The sequence below is a fragment of the Gobius niger genome, assembly GCF_951799975.1.
Source record: "Gobius niger genome assembly, chromosome: 11".
In the NCBI taxonomy this organism is placed as follows: domain Eukaryota; kingdom Metazoa; phylum Chordata; class Actinopteri; order Gobiiformes; family Gobiidae; genus Gobius; species Gobius niger.
In genome coordinates, this window is record NC_136862.1 from 21,329,074 (window position 1) to 21,346,097 (window position 17,024).

The following is a 17,024-nucleotide window of genomic DNA, read 5'->3' on the forward strand; positions in this document are numbered from 1 at the left end:
TGTGAAAATTATTGTATAAATGGATGAGTTAAGAGGCAAAATGTAACATGAATGTTTACAAAGCATCTGTACAATGAAGTGTGTTTTTCATTTCATCTGTGCATTGGAAAATGCTGGTTACAAATCTTGTTCTAATTTTGTTCTGTTTTGTGCCTGCCTGTATTTATCATAAAGATTCAATAAAACATTATTTTATTGAATTAATGACAAAAACACCCTAAAATTGTTCTTAAGTAATATTGCCTGATGCCAAACAATGGCCTTTTGACATCAGCCATCACACAAAATCATTGTAAGCCAGGGATGTATATAGAATTGCAATTCATATTTTTGATCCATTTGTTAGATTACGCATTTATTTTAAGCACTCACAAATCATTTATAGCAGTGTGCAGAGTATTTTTCTCATGTAGACATAGAGTAGCTTAGCATTGTGTTCTTGTGTTACTGGTGATTACAAATTAAAGGACAAACAGGTTCAACCGAGACTGGTGCGTCCATACACACAGAGTATTCAAATAGGGACAGAAGGGAGTTTCAGTAAATTGCGATCCGGAAACACTTTGTTTTGGCTTTGTTTATTCAAATGATCTTTGGGCCACCATTGGAGGATTTTGTCCCTGATCCTTTGACATGGAAAAAAACCCCATCAAATCTCCAAACACACTTAAGGCATCTCTAGATGATGGTTTTAGAGCCACTCTATGAGAAATCAACAGTATTAAGTATTAAGTTCTCTAGTATAGGCTTTTGTACTGATCTAATTTACAGTCAGTCTTTGTCCTGATTGGTTAACCCCCGATCATCATCATAAAAAAAAAGCAAAAATAAATGTCCTAGTAGTAATCTAAAATGGCATAAGGCATCAGATATGATTTTTTAATTATGAAACCATTACTCACTATTTCTGCCAAACACATGAAGTTTAAGAACATGTGTTGATGATTTCCTGTCTGTGTGAGCCCTCAGTCGCCCAGACATAGTTGCAAAAGTATTCTGGACCAGAAAAACAAAAATAAAAGATAAAACATGAGAAGTAACTTATCAACCAACAGCAGAAAATGTAAATCTCTACCTTCAGTTATGACAAACAGTGACGCCCCTGGTTGCCTGCTTGAGTACTCTCTCTCTCTCTCTTGTGGTGACGGGAAAAGTAGACACAAAGAACTCAACTGAGTGATGTTTCTTATTGAAGTTTGCTGTGTGGGCTCTTATGACTGCGTAATTTCTCATTTAGCCTGTCAAAAGTAATTAAAGATAATCTTTGTAAGCATCTGTTGGAAATGGTTCTTCATAACCATGGCTGACAATGCTCGGCCACTTTCAGCAGGAGGCAGACGGAGACTAGTTTAGGGGGGGTTTACTTTCTGCCAAGATTTGAAGATTTGGCCCTGATCAAGTGACAAGGAAAAATATAGAATTGTCCCGTCACGAAAACAACAACTTGAAGGCCCTGGACTAAATGGTCCTTATAGGCCTAGTTAATTTTATTCATTCTTTTAGTTCACTAAGTTAGTTACATCAGCCTATATAAAGATAGAAACAAAAGTGACTTCAAAACAGAGATTTCACTGAATCTTTAACACTATGTCTTACCCAGTAATAAGCCATTTGTCTGTCGCTATGTGCGTCTGTGTGGTAGTAGTTTCAGATTATACTTTTTGTTGCAGACGCAGAAATGATGCATGCTGCAGTGTTATTAGTTTCAATGCTGTTGACTGCCCCCTTGTGGTGAAGTGCAATGCTACTAAAGTTGCTGAACTGACACACTTTACGTCTGAGTTATGACATAAAATTACATCCAGCCAAACCAACAGCAGTTTCTAGTTATACACGGACTTTCTTTACAGTTGTGTCATGGGCAATGAATGGAGTGCACAGACCTAAACATGTATGCATAATTATGGTGCTGTGGTCAATGAACAAGTGTCTGCTTAACTGTGTCACGATCAAACGCTCCTTTTTCCTTTGTCAGTGTGAATTTGTATCCATTATAGTTTATACCAAAGCAAGGAGATTTAGGGATGTAGTAAAATAAGTAAAGAAAAGGATTGTAGGACTTTGCAGGGAGAAAACGTAAAGGCAGGTGATTCCAACAACTCCTGAGAAAGGAAGATACAAATAAATAAACACATACACATTAAGATACACATTAAACTTTTTATTTTTAATGTTGGAGTCGCCTCAACATTGAAGTGACAGAATATTATTGTATATTTTCACAGTTTCTGATAGAGGTAAACTGCTCCAGGTATGTAGCCCTCATCATGTGACACGGCGCGCTCCCATTGGTCCACAGTCACGACTTGTACACATCTCCACAAACCATGTTCCTCCATCGCCTTCAGCTCTTGCTCCAGACCGGCCTTAAACACAAGATTATCCGTGTTGCTTCTGGTAGTCATACAAATGAAGCCTCCTGAGAAAAATGAATAAATAATTGAATGAATACCTGGCCTAGGCCTAGGGCTGTGCTCTTTATGTTAAGTTTAACATAATCACTTCTATCACTGTAACAGAGCTTACCCGCTTTGGTCGCCATGCACAACTCTCTGACCACTTTAACTGGAACCTGCCCATCACTGAGACCTCCAACAAGCATAGCTACATCAAAGGCATCTGCAGCAAGTAAAGAGGAAGGAAACACGGCATATTTGTGAATTCATGATAGAAACGTTTTAAAATGATTAATCTTGCAGGCTATTATATACTCACTATGCTCCACAGGTAAAGGCTCACTTCCCAGCATGCACAGCTTCAGGTCCTGGTAAAGGCCAGTGCCTTCAGCTAATGCCAGCATGGGCTGACTTCCATCAACTCCCACAAAATGCCCAAATCCAAAACTCTTCAGCTGAACATACACAGAATAGTTAATGTAAATGTAACCTTCCCAACTATTTCAATCTGTCATGGCTGTGCTGCATGGTCCCAGGTCACTGTTCCGGCCTCAGTGTTGTGGGAATCCCGTTCCGACAATTTGTCTAATGTCTCTCCTAGCTATTCACGCCCTTTCACTTACATGTTTCCTGTTAAAAAACTATGGGCCAAATGGACCATAGGCCTGAAAAAAGTGAGTAAAAAAACAGGACAAAAGAATGATCATAAAGATTGTGTATCTTTCTAAGAACACAGTGCACACATATGATTTTTCTTTGGATACATACAGACAAAATACGTATTTGTTAACAATTATGATGATGTTGTACTTTTTACCTCTTTAGCCACTAGCCCTGTGCCACAAGCTATGTCCAGTACCACTGCTGAGGGTCGGTCTCCAGTAAAATGAGGGGACAGTGTTTTTGCTGCAAAAGATGGCGCACGGTACTCCAACGCCGACACATCCTAAAATAGCCATACTATTATTTTACAGATAAAGTATCAATAGCTATTTCAGTCATGATGCGGGTGCCACCTGGTCGTAGTTCTCTGCCCATTTGTCATAAAAGTAGATTTTTGCTTCAGCAGAAGTATCTTCATGTGCAGACAAGACAACAGCTTTCACCCGGTCAAACTCCTTGGTGGATTCCATAAGTAACTAGAGGAATGAAAAAGGTTTACTACTATTTTCAAAAACAAAAAGACAACTAATTTACTTTGAAACAAATCATCACCCACAAATTCAGTCAAAACTTATCGGGAAGGTTGGTGGTTCAAATCCCAGGTCCCGCAAGTACAGGATGTTGTTGTGTTTTTGGGCAAGACACTTGCCTTGCCAGTGAATGTGGTGTGTGTGAGATTGAGGGGTTGGTGATAGTCGGAGGTGCCGATGCCGCAGCCTAGTTTACCACAACCGAGAAACTATGAGAGAATGAACATTCACTACACGATGAGTAACTCAAGATCAATATTAATATAATCAAATCAACGAGCTCTTAGAAAATAAAACCACGTTATCTTTCACTAAACCATAAACGTGTGTAAACCATTGACGGGTCCATTGTCAACGGTGTAAACAAGGAAGTGCTCTCAAAACTACAAAATCAAATTTTATCGCCCTCAGTTTTGCCTGTCAGGAAAATCTTCCAACATATCAATATATTTCTAATGTGAAAAGTGTGTGTAAATTAATAATATTTTCTCCTACGCCTTCTTTAAAGTGAAGCTCAAAGGTGCACGACAATGCTGTGTCCGTCTTAATACATGTTTATTATTGTTTCTGGCGCATGCGCAGTGAAGTTATCCTGCAGCTCTCCCAATTCCCAAAACAATCCTGAAAAGCTAAAGCTAGTTAGCTTTAAACTCCTCCAGAAGTGCGTATCTCGTTTTGCTTGAGGATATTGTTTTACATTTGGTTTATTTCTTGTTTTTATTCACACCATGGGTACTTCTAAAAAGTTCCCTTGCTTTCATAACTTTTTCTGGTCCATTTTTGTGTCATGAAAAGTTTCCCGAAACATCTGTTAGCTTAGCATCGTTCCCAACAACGAAGAGAAGCCCATTGAACTGTGGACGACTGAAAGTCAGATTCTGAGGTATTCACGGGTAACAGCACTAATAATTCTCGCTAATTAGTTATCCGATGAAGTATATAAAATAAAGTTAACAATAATGGCTGCCATAACCACGACCAGACAGCATCATTTAGCTACAAATGCATAATTTGTCTCTATTTCTTTCTCTCTCTTCCATTTATCAGCACTTTCAAAAACATGTCTATCCTGGGGCTAAAGAAGAAACAGCCCAAGACTTTTAAAGTCAAGGTTGTTACAATGGACGCTGAGATGGAGTTCAGCTGTGAGGTGATAACCAAATACATTTGTACATATTTGATGGTTGTTTAAAAGTGCTATTTTCAGGATATTTACTTCTAGATATTAAGCAGGGGTTTCCACTGTATATTCAATAAATACCTGAGTTTGTCTGCTTCAAATATTTCATGAAAAAAAATGGTGATGTTAACACAAACAAACAGCACATTGTTAATAATCTGTTATGTTGTAGGTGAAATGGAAAGGTAAAGATCTGTTTGACTTGGTTTGTCGCACGGTCGGCTTGAGAGAGACGTGGTTCTTTGGACTCAGATACACGGTGAAAGACACGTACGCTTGGCTGAAACCGGACAAAAGAGTAAGTGTTCTTCACAACTGTTGGGGGTATTGTTTTGAGAAAAATATATGTATAATGTTTTATTTATTCTCGTAGGTCTTGGATCAGGAAGTTCCCAAAGACTCTCCAATAACTTTTCATTTTCTGGCCAAATTCTTCCCGGAAAAAGTTGAAGAAGAATTGGTCCAAGAAATTACACAGCATCTTTTCTTCTTACAGGTAACACTAGTCTTATTGGCCTTTGTCCTGTATATATAAGGCATTTTAAAGGTTTGTTGGCTGGTCTTTTATGATCTGTAAAAGATGCCCTCTAATTTTCTCTGCTCAGGTCAAAAAACAGATATTGGAAGAAGAGATATTATGTTCCCCAGAAGCCTCTGTTTTACTGGCGTCATATGCTGTTCAAGCTAAGGTGAGAAAGACTGTTTTTTTAATACACTTTTAAGATTTTACTCACCAATGGGGCTTCAGTTTAAGGCCAGTTTTATACAGTATACGTTTTTACAGTAGTTGATGACGAGGTGTAATAAACATGTACAACCAGAAACAAAAATAACATTGGGTCTTAAAGTGACCTCAACAGAGAATCACTACTTAATCACAAATGCAATAATCAATTATTGAATTCTAAATTTATCCCCACAGTATGGAGATTATGACCCCAACTTTCACAAACCTGGTTTTCTGGCTCAGGACGAGCTTCTTCCAAAAAGGGTGAGTTCTTGTCCTTGTCCTTGTTTTTAATCTATATATATAGTGTAATGATCTCATGTTTATGTTCTCGTTTGTTCAAGTTAATTTACCCTGTGTTGTGGTTAACATTCTGGTTGTCATGATCTGGTTGTCATGACAACGCGAGGCAGCGTTGCTGGGGAGTGACAGTTAAGTGACAGTTGAGGACAGGAGAGACATTTTTGGGGACTAAGAAGGTGTGTGTTGCTTTTGGCGTGGGTCACGGCCTACAGTGGCCCTTTTTGTTCTGTTGCCACTATTAAATAGTCAAGAAATACTACGGAGTCGTTTTTCACCGGATTGCTACACTGGTGTCAGAAGTATCGAGCCAACCTCCGTGTTACGTCTGGCAACTCCACTCAAAGATGTTTTCAACGGCTCATTCAAAGATTAAACAAGAGCAAGACGGTGATGATCTTCCAGATCGGTGGGACATAACTACTCCATTTTCGGCAACAGAGCACAGAGAACGGGTGAGAGACATGGCCAAACAGCTCGCAGCAGAAGCCGGTCTGAGTAACCCGCGCAGCGCTGTACGAGAAGCCACCGTGAGCGCGCAGAATGGGCAGGTCCCCAGGGGTGTGAAGTCTGACATCACCCCTCATGTTGAATTTTCTCCAGCTCGGGCTATAAAAACCCCAAGATATGACGGTAAAGCGGACTGGGAAGCTTTTCACGCACAGTTTGAACTGTTAGCCCAGGCAGCAAGATGGTCTACAGAAGAAAAAGCCCTCCAACTGGCTATGTGTCTCACTGGGGATGCGCTCTCTAGTCTCCTGCTACTGAGCCCCGAAGACAGGCGCGACTATGGAGCTTTAGTCGGCGCTTTAAAGAGGAGGTTCGGGCCCTGCTACACATCCAGTGTACTCCGCTCAGAACTGTGCAGTCGCCACCGCCGCCCGGGTGAACAGCTGAGAGCGCTCGCAAATGACATTGAGGGGCTGGTTCATCGCACCTATTCACACATGCCTCCTGCTATACAGTCGGAGCTGGCCCGAGACCACTTTCTGCAGGCTCTGTCACCCTCTGATCTCCGCATACAGACACTCCTGTCTCACCCTAAATCTCTACAAGAAGCGCTGGACCTGGCCACTGAGAGGGAACTGCTGAGCGCCCCTATGGTGAAGGAGCCCGTGCAAGTAAATATGGCAAATGTTTCTGACCTCAGCACACCAGAAACCTCCGAACTGGGTGAGCTTATTCAACTGGTGCGTGCAACCACATTAGAGAGGAGGCCGAGACCCAGGCCACGGCGTCAGCTGATCTGTTGGAACTGCGGACTGCCTGGACACATGGCCCGTGACTGCCCCGGACCAACACAGGGAAACGACCCGGGCACCGCATAATCGGGACATTGCGGGGCCCCGTGACACTGTCCCGACCTGGAAATGTTGTGGTAGTGGGCCGAACTGTGACTGGGGATTGCTGGTATGTGCCAATAACAGTGGGAAAGGTGAACTGCTCCGCACTGGTGGATACAGGCTCTTCAGCCACTCTTCTGAGGCCAGATGTATTGGACTGTACATCTGTTGTTGTGCCTACTTCTGTTCAGCTACAAACTGTGACTGGTGAGAGGGCTCCCATGGTCGGGGAGACTACAGTAACCCTGGGAGTGGGAAAGAACTCAGTTTATTGTCCGGTGTGGGTCGTGGATTTGGAGGATTGTATACTCGGCCTAGACACTTTGAGAGCTTTGGATTGTGTTATCGACACCAAAAGGGGCACCCTAACCTTCCCGGACAAACACACCGTCCAGATGCACAAACAGCTGTCTAGAAAGAGTTGCCCTGTATCCCAAACTGACACTGTGCCCACATTAGAGCCTCATTTTGACCAGAAAAGAGCGCTGGAGGTTGTGAGAGCAGTATGGGATAAGAACTGTGATGGATTGGATGAGTTGGAACGGGGCCAACTTTGGCAACTGCTGCAAGAATTTAAAGACAGCTTCTCCATATCGGAGGACGATATGGGCCAGACAAATCTCATCCAACACAACATTGACACAGGAGCTGCTTCTCCGATCCGGATGAGACCACGGCGGCTTCCCCTGGCAAGACAAGTGGCTGCAGATAAGGCCTTGCAAGAAATGGAAAAGGCAGGACTCATTGAGCCCTCAACAAGCCCTTGGGCCGCCCCAGTTGTAATGGTTCCCAAAAAGCAAAAGACTGATTGGCGCTTCTGTGTGGACTATAGGCCCCTCAATAATGTGACCAAGAAGGATCCTTACCCACTACCACGCATCGATGAAGCCCTGGACTCCGTGGCAGGGTCGAAGTGGTTCTCGTCATTAGACCTACGGAGCGGTTACTGGCAAGTCCCCCTTGCTCCAGAGGACCGACCAAAGACAGCTTTTACCACCCCTAAGGGGCTGTGGCAGTTCAAAGTTCTTCCTTTTGGTCTATGCAATGCCCCTGCGACTTTTGAGAGACTAATGGACAAGGTGCTGGCTGATGTTCCCCGCCAGGAGTGCGTTGTTTATCTGGACGACATCCTGGTGCATGGCGAGACCTTCTCATCTGCGTCGTTGGCACTCAGACGTGTCCTGGAGCGGGTTAGGGCAGCTGGACTTAAACTCCACCCCCAGAAATGCTGCTTCATGAGGCGCGAGGTCTCTTTCCTGGGCCACAGGATTGGAGAGGGAGGAGTGAGCACTATGGAGGACAAGGTGCAAACTGTCAAAGACTGGCCTGTTCCTACATGCGTCTCTGACTTGAAGAGCTTCCTCGGCCTGGCCTCATATTATCGGCGATTTGTGAAGGGCTTCTCCTGCATTGCGGCACCCCTTTTCCACCTTCTTAAAAAGGGGGAGATGTTTGTGTGGTCGGAGGAGTGCAGTGCTGCATTTGAAAAGCTACAGAACGCCCTGGTGAATGCCCCTATTCTCTCACCACCTGACCCTAACCTTCCCTTCATCCTTGACACTGATGCCAGCGGTGCTGGCTCTGGTGCTGTGCTTTCCCAGCTCACTGCCGAGGGGGAGAGAGTGGTGGCGTATTACAGCAGGACACTTAACAAGGCAGAAAAACGCTACTGTGTCACCAGACGGGAGCTTTTGGCTGTAGTGAGCGCTATACGCCATTTCAAGTACTACCTGGGGGGCCTCCATTTCACCGTCAGAACGGACCACGCAGCCCTTCAATGGCTCATGTCTTTTAAGGAACCGGAGGGCCAGCTGGCACGCTGGATTGAGGAGCTACAGGCCTACGACTTCACTGTGGTGCACAGACCAGGAGTGCGCCATGGCAACGCAGATGCTCTCTCTCGTCGGCCGTGCTATCCGAGCGACTGCCGCTACTGTACAAGGAAGGAGGCCCAGGAGAGCATGGAGCTAGAGTCAACAGTCAGGTGTGCAACTGTCGACTTTGGTGAACCAGCCTACAATGAACTAGTGGGAGTTGATGCTGCTGAGTGGGTCCGTCAACAGGAACAGGACTGCGAAATTAGTCCTGTGGTCACATGGCTGACCGACCAACGGCGACCTAATTGGGATGAAATTGCTGCCCTTCCCCGAGCTACTAAAGGACTCTGGTCGATGTGGGAGGCCTTACGCTTAATTGACGGGGTGTTGCAAAGGGGTTGGAAAGACCCAAGAACAGGGGAAGTGAGGTGGCAGATTGTTGTGCCTAGGGCCTTACGGGAGACTGTCCTCACTGGCTGTCATGGAGCTACAGGCGCTGGCCACTTTGGGATCACTAAAACACTTCTCCGACTGCGGCAAGGATTCTATTGGGGCCAACAGAGGAGAGATGTTGAAGACTACTGTCGTCGTTGTGACCGTTGCACATCCCACAAGGGACCCACTGAGAGATCCAGGGCTCTTCTCCAACAGTTTCAAGCCGGCTGTCCCATGGAAAGGATCGGAATCGACATTCTCGGTCCGTTTCCTCAAACAGAAAAAGGCAACCGGTATGTTCTCGCCGCTATGGATTATTTTACAAAGTGGCCGGAAGCATACAGCCTTCCGGATCAAGAAGCAGAGACTGTAGTGAATGCATTGGTGGAGGGATTTTTTAGTCGGTTTGGGGTCCCAGAGGTAATACACACGGACCAAGGCCGCAATTTTGAGTCTCGCGTTTTTGCAGCTATGTGTACAAAGCTAGGCTCCCACAAGACCCGCACCACCCCTCTACATCCTCAAAGTGATGGGCTGGTCGAAAGATTTAATCGGACCCTGGCCCAGCAGCTGGCTATGGTCACAGCCAAGCACCAACGGGACTGGGACACACATTTGCCCTTTGTGCTCATGGCTTATCGCTCAGCTACTCAGGATTCCACCAACTGTTCCCCTGCTCTCCTTATGCTGGGGCGGGAAATCAGGACGCCTGCAGAGATGATGATGGGACGACCGCCCGACGTGCCTGCTACTCCACCCGGACCGGAGTATGCAAAAAGACTTCAGGACCGACTAGACTCTGCTCATGAATTTGCTAGGAAGCAACTTCAGAATGCAGCAGTACGACAGAAGAGGAACTATGATGTGCATTCCAAGGGACGCCACTTTGCAGTGGGTGAGCAGGTATGGGTCTATAGCCCGCAGAGGAAGAAAGGCAGGTGCCCTAAACTGGACAGTAACTGGATTGGACCCTGCACTATTCTAGAGAGACTTGGAGAGGTTGTGTACAGGGTTCAGTTACCACCTAGAGGTCGCAAGGTGGCACTACACCGTGACAGACTGGCTCCTTACAACGGTGTGAGTGTTCCACCAGGACAGGATCTCCCAAGAGACACTGATGTTGCCCCACCTGTTGTAGACCCCTCTAATTCACCCAATGGAGCTGTTGTTCCCTTGCCTTCTCCACCCCAGCGTCCGAGAAGGGCTCGTCGACCCCCCACATACCTGGGTGACTTTTATGTGCCCCTCGTGGGCGAGGAACTTTGATAAGGGGGGGTAGTGTAATGATCTCATGTTTATGTTCTCGTTTGTTCAAGTTAATTTACCCTGTGTTGTGGTTAACATTCTGGTTGTCATGATCTGGTTGTCATGACAACGCGAGGCAGCGTTGCTGGGGAGTGACAGTTAAGTGACAGTTGAGGACAGGAGAGACATTTTTGGGGACTAAGAAGGTGTGTGTTGCTTTTGGCGTGGGTCACGGCCTACAGTGGCCCTTTTTGTTCTGTTGCCACTATTAAATAGTCAAGAAATACTACGGAGTCGTTTTTCACCGGATTGCTACAATATATATATATATATATATATTACACACACACACACACACTAGGATAATATATGTAACACACAGTCTGTCTGTGTGGTGCTCAGGTGTTGATGCAGTATCAGATGACAGCTGACATGTGGGAGGAGAAGATCACAGCTTGGTATGCAGAGCACAGGGGCATCGCCAGGTAACGCTCACTTCATTACATTTCCCCACAGTTCAGTGTGATAAAAGGATATCAATGTCATTTTGAAGCTCATGATCTTAGCATGTCAAAATCCTCCCCTCTTCAAGGACAATTGCATTGTATCCCATATTACAGGGTCTGGTTCACACATAACTGTATGTATTAATAAAATTTAATTGTGATTCTTGTCTGGCATGTGGACTGCTATAACATTATAGCGTTAACTCTGAACATGGTGCATTTCTATTGCTAATTTAGATGTGGTTCTTTCCCAAGTTTTTGAGCATCATCTGCAGATGTTTTAATATACGCTGGGATAGTGATAAACTTATAAACAAAAAGTCTGGTCTGTGTGCCCAAAAGTTTGAATTCCACTGGATGTAAAAAAAAAAGTTAGCCCAAAGCCTGGATCAATATTGTTCTTTTCAAAGTGAGATTTATGGTGGCATATGCTCATAACCATAACTGCTGGTCCATGCTCTCCTTGATGCTTGCAACACCGTGCCCTGATTTTCAATGCAGAGTATTCCTGTAAAGCTGTCGCAATGACGTCTTCTGTCCTTTATCATGTGTGCTGTACCTGCAGAGACGAGGCGGAGATGGAGTATCTAAAGATTGCACAGGACCTTGAGATGTATGGTGTCAGCTACTTTGCAATAACTGTGAGTGCAAACACCTGTGACCCATTTCAACAACTCATATATCCTATTGAAGATTGTGTTATAAAATGTTAGGATGAAAAAAATAAAAAATGACAGTATTTTCTGTGCAGTGCAAAGAAAGTTTCATGTATAATATTCAGTTTTTGTTCTAAAAGCAAAACAAAAGGGACACAGACCTGTTGCTGGGAGTGGACGCCCAGGGCCTTCACATCTACAGCCCCAACAGCAAACTCAACCCAAACAAGTCTTTCCCTTGGAGCGGAATCCGTAATATCTCCTACAGCGAGAAAGAGGTGAACATTAATATGCCCTACTTTTTAGTCCCTATTTTACAACCTGCTCTGTTAACATGTGACCTTTTACTACAGTTCACTATCAAGCCTCTAGACAAGAAGAAAGACGTCTTCAAGTTTTACTCGTCTCAGTTGCGGGTCAACAAACTGGTTAGTGGTCTTCAGAATACCACAGCATTGACAAGAACAATTGCTTTAACTAAATTTCCTCTGTTTTAGATCTTACAGTTGTGCATCGGCAACCACGACCTGTTTATGAGGAGAAGGAAGGTGGACTCTATCGAGGTGCAGCAGATGAAGGCTCAAGCCAAAGAGGAGAAGGCTCGTAAAAAGGCAAAGTTTAAAGCTTTAACTTCTTCATAGAATATATATTTGTTTCTAACCGTGCACAAAAACACGCTTTACTCAGTGCTACAGGGTGATAAAGCCATGTAAGTTTTGGATTGTTTTTTAGAAAAAGTGGAGTTGAATACTAACAGTATAGTGATGGGGAATTGCAGCGTTGAGTAGCCTTGTTGTGACTTGTTATTTTTCTTCCCCTCTCAGATGGAGCGTCAGATCTTGGCTCGAGAAAAACAGATGAGAGAGGAAGCAGAGAGAGCGAAGGAGGAAATGGAGCGGAGACTCTTCCAGCTGCAGGACGAGGCCCGACTCGCCAACGAGGCTCTGGTGAGGAACTTTCTTTTTATGGCTTATGTTGTTAAGATCTTGGTTCTGACACCAAAGTCAAAGGCAATATTTTACATCTCAATATTATACAAATCAGTTATAACAATAGAGGTATTTTACATCTTGGGATATTTGTTTAAGCTACGGCTGGTATCTGTTTTAATTGTGGTTATGTTTAGTTGTTGATAACATTTATTGTGGGGAGGAGATGTTATTTAATGTTTTTTAACTCCTGAATCAACCCTGTTTAATTCTGCTCCCCTTTAGCTGCGTTCTGAGGAAACGGCAGATCTTCTGGCAGAGAAAGCCCAGATTGCGGAGGAGGAGGCCAAACTGTTGGCCCACAAAGCCGCGGAGGCCGAGCAGGAGCGACAGCGGCTGGAGGTGACTGCGATGAAGACCAAAGAGGAGAAGAGGCTGATGGAGCAGAAGATGAGAGAGGCCGAACAGCTGGCCGTCAAACTGGTGGAGCAGTCCGAGAGGAGGTCAGTACAAAGATGTTCTGCACCTTTAGTCCTTTTCCATTCAGATCTGTAATTACTGTTCTAAAGGATGGTTTTATACTTCTGTATTCTTAAGTGTCTTGTGCCTTTTATTTTGATGGATTACAGTCAGTGGCACTTAGGGAGAGGTAAATAGGGCTCACCTATTGCTTCTCAATAGGAGAGAACCGCATGCCCTGCTCTTCCACCTCCACTTACTGATTAATGACCTGCTAAATCCAATCTAGTTTAAAAATCACACTGCTGATAAAACACCATTACTTCAACTTGCTCTTGTGAGGTCCACTGGTTAATGCCTTTTTTATTAATCTCCTGCTGTGCCCCATTAGCGGTAGAGCCACTAAAGTTGTTGTGTTTTTTTTTTTTAGGTTAAAAGAGGCTGATCATCTAAAACAGGATCTGACCGAAGCCAAGGATGCTGAGCGCCGAGCCAAACAGAAGCTGCTGGATATCACCAAAACGACTTACCCGGTACGTGATGGAGAGACCTGTCTCTGTGCCCTTTGTTATGCCCTTTTAAACTTGGTGTAATTACCGCTAGTTAAAGTCACACTTTGTAACATTCTGCCCAGTTAATCAAATAAAATACAACCATTACTGTTATTACAAGGTGTTTTTGTTGTTGAAAAAAATCTGTGCTTCTACTGCCGACAGGACTTTGCATCCCACGAATATTATCACCTTATTATAGACACGGTTACTGAAGATTACATTTTCATTGCTGCCCCGTTTATTAGATATGATTTCGTCGATTATCCACGGTGCGTTTGGAAGGTAGTTCTTTTTTATTTATGCTGCGAGCATCGCCAGCAGCAAGTCCCACTGGTTCAACAGAGACTTCAGTTTTCGTAAGTTGTTGGTTTATGTAAATCTAAGTTCTCACCACAAAACACAAGTCAGTCTGGACTCAGATAATTTTGTATGTATTATATATTCTTTCATTTGGTAGGTTAACTTGATACAGTCCCATTCATTTTGGACTTTATGCGGACTACACCTTGGACAGTGGAATATGAATGTGGACAAGGGTTATTTGAGAGAAAACTTGCACATACAACACTGTTTATGTTTTCAGCTCATAGCGGCTTACTCCGCACCTCCAGCTCCTCCACCAGAAGCATCCAACATTTCCTACGACTCCACCTCCATGCGTCTGGACTTTAAAGACCCCGACATGAAGAGGCTGTCCATGGAGATCGAGAGGGAGAGGTGAGAGAGATCAAAGGAACTCAAAAGACAGAAACATGTTTGAGGAGAAAAAAAAACAGTGCGTAGATGTCAATGTTTACATGCATGTTGCTGGATATACTATTACAGTACAGAACAGCATTATCACCTCAACTGCACTGTTAAAACTCTCACAAACAAATGCACACAGACACTGGTGGCATTACAGATGAGTTCACTTCCCGTGGGGACAATAAATTCAATCCTTGGTTGCCCATGATACTTAGTCTTCATACCAGCACTGATAATCTGGTAGCACAGACAAGCACATAACAAAAATGCATTATGACATTTCCTGAGCATGGATATACTGAATAGATTGTAATAGTCAAACACAATAGTCACACTTACAGGCTTCAGGAAAACGACTTGGTGAAATGAAAGAGATTCATGTGGTTGTGTTACAGGCTTGAGTACATGGAGAAGAGTAAGCACCTCCAGGACCAGCTGAAGGAGCTGAAGACAGAGATTGAGTCCTTGAAGCTGGAGGAGCAGCAGCAACAGGCCGGCCACTTCACCCACCACTCAGAGCCCCGTGGTTACCTCCCCGAGCCCGTCTACGTACCTCACAGCAACGTACGTATGGAGAGTTTGTTTGTGAAGCCCATGCTCAACTATAGAGTGTAATGAACCAATTCTTCAATACGTCTGTCTTTAAGTTATTTGTCAACTTGAAGGATGAGTACTTGTTGTTACGTGAGTGATACAGGGCTATCGTTGGCTTGAAATCAATTCTAGTTGAGGTGGATCCTTTCAGCCTTATTTTACATTTGTATCAGTGTATAATGTGTATTGTCCCTTTAAACTCTTCCAGTAACGTTTTTATCCACTTGCTTTGTCTTGTAGAGAAACTCAGCCTACATGTCACAGATGGCCTTTTATGAAGAGGTGTGATTCAAAGACCTTCGACATCACGCGTTAAACAAACGTGTGCTCGCAGAGACTTTTGTGCTTCACAGCTGTTGCACTAAAATGGACCTACTTCACCTCTACAGTGTGGAAAACAGTGCCAAGTATTAACTGTTGCCTTTGATGGTTGTTTTTGTTCTTGGTTTATGAGATAGCCCTGAAAGTGCCAGATTTCTGACAGATGCCTTATGAACCACAAATGACTTTGGAAAGTTTGAATAAAACAAAAATTTAGTGAGATTTTGCTTCAAAACAGGGTTTCAATGTAAGAACATGTGTGTATTTTGCCATTGAGTTATTGTGTTGATTTGAAGTATTTTCTAGTAAAATTACAGATTTGCGGTGGCGCACAGGGACTATTGAATTTCAGTATTTGCCCAAGTGTTTCAGTTTAAACTGATAGTTCATTTACTAAGCACAGTAGTGCCTTTATCATTTCTATTAGCCATAAAGATACAATATGTATTGTTGTGTCTTATACTAAAATTACATTGCCATTTCAGGTTTTTTTTTTTTTCATAAATTTGTGCCTTAAATAGTAGTTTTTACCATTGTATATTATTTTGAATGGTTAGTCTAAAGTCGCACTTCTCAGGGCTGTTTAGAGACAATCACTCCATAATGAACAGGAGACACATTTGACTGACATCTTTTAACTTTCATGCTGTTGATGTGATTCAGAGCTTAAAGTTCGTCTTTACTGAATGTATTTACTTGAACATGTTACTAAAGCCTGTTACAACCTGCTCTGGTTTGTTGACTGAGCTTGATTAAGGACTGATTTTATTTTTGAAAATGTTCAGTCAACTAATGAACAAGAGATGAGAAAGTCCAAGAGCTTGATTTTCTTTTGCCTTAACTTCCACTTGTAAAGGGCCGCTGTTATGGATATCAATATTTTAATATTGTTTTATGGGGATTCCCATGTGTATTGCCTTATTTGCAGCAGCTTCTTTTTGGCTATAAGATGTAACCTGTTGAAATACATCAGTCAGTTAACACTAGTCATTTGTGTTGTGTTTTCTTTGCAAACATTTGGAGTTAGTCATTGTCTAATTGTCGACAAAAACAATCAGGAAACGCAGCTGGCCTCATCTCCACACGTGTCCTATGGGCCTTGATTCAGCCGTGATGTGCTGAAAATAGCTGCTGACCTTCAGAATGAGACACTGCTTTTATGAATGGCCTCGCTGTGGAACCTGCCCTCTGGTGGACACAATCCTTAGTGCAGCTCACCGCCTGCATGTTCTGCACTCTTTGTACAACACATGAGCTGCACATTTGGGGAGGCTGTCGGTTCTTGGGTTGGTGTTTGATGAGTAAGTGATAAAACTGTAAAGTCTAGAAACGTATGCACTCAAATAGATAATCATTCATGTTCATTCATTAGAAAAATACGTCCTTTTTCTGCTGAACCATAGATGTTTAACTAAAGGCAAAATACACAAGGCTGAACTTCATTAGTGCTGAAGCTGATTCAGCACTTCCCTCTGCTGCTTTGACATCCTGTAGCTGAATTTTGTAACAACACCATTCTGTGATAAAAGTTCAATATACAGTATAATACATTTTCACTACTTTGTGTAATAAAACAGCATTTTGTAATACATTTCTAATGTTGCAATAACATATACTGTATG

General features: G+C 43.3%; 2 protein-coding genes across 2 annotated transcripts; one reads left to right on the forward strand and one right to left on the reverse strand.

Annotated features, from left to right (window-relative positions):
* Window positions 1-2,219: 2,219 nt before the first annotated feature.
* On the reverse strand, window positions 2,220-3,777 carry mettl27 (methyltransferase like 27; the record flags this gene model as incomplete). Its single annotated transcript, XM_079566070.1, has 6 exons — window positions 3,616-3,777; window positions 3,413-3,535; window positions 3,214-3,342; window positions 2,716-2,851; window positions 2,527-2,619; window positions 2,220-2,419 (listed from the first exon to the last, which is right to left on the reverse strand). The coding sequence occupies exons 2-6, from the start codon at window positions 3,527-3,529 to the stop codon at window positions 2,220-2,222; spliced, it is 675 nt and encodes a 224-aa protein (XP_079422196.1). The 5' UTR covers window positions 3,530-3,535; window positions 3,616-3,777.
* A 428-nt stretch (window positions 3,778-4,205) lies between these two features.
* On the forward strand, window positions 4,206-15,620 carry nf2b (NF2, moesin-ezrin-radixin like (MERLIN) tumor suppressor b). Its single transcript, XM_079566216.1, has 17 exons — window positions 4,206-4,482; window positions 4,637-4,739; window positions 4,942-5,067; window positions 5,143-5,265; window positions 5,375-5,458; window positions 5,692-5,760; window positions 11,039-11,121; window positions 11,708-11,783; window positions 11,939-12,076; window positions 12,152-12,226; window positions 12,296-12,409; window positions 12,623-12,745; window positions 13,013-13,230; window positions 13,617-13,719; window positions 14,324-14,457; window positions 14,883-15,051; window positions 15,322-15,620. The coding sequence occupies exons 2-17, from the start codon at window positions 4,650-4,652 to the stop codon at window positions 15,367-15,369; spliced, it is 1,773 nt and encodes a 590-aa protein (XP_079422342.1). The 5' UTR covers window positions 4,206-4,482; window positions 4,637-4,649; the 3' UTR covers window positions 15,370-15,620.
* The last annotated feature ends 1,404 nt before the right edge of the window (window positions 15,621-17,024 follow it).

Bases quoted from the DNA above. Each gene is read 5' to 3' on its own strand.
- nf2b (XM_079566216.1), top strand. From the start codon at position 4,650: ATGTCTATCCTGGGGCTAAAGAAGAAACAGCCCAAGACTTTTAAAGTC. The intron at 12,227-12,295 runs GTTAGTGGTCTT...CCTCTGTTTTAG, and splicing joins AGTTGCGGGTCAACAAACTG to ATCTTACAGTTGTGCATCGG. The intron at 13,720-14,323 runs GTACGTGATGGA...TTATGTTTTCAG, and splicing joins TCACCAAAACGACTTACCCG to CTCATAGCGGCTTACTCCGC.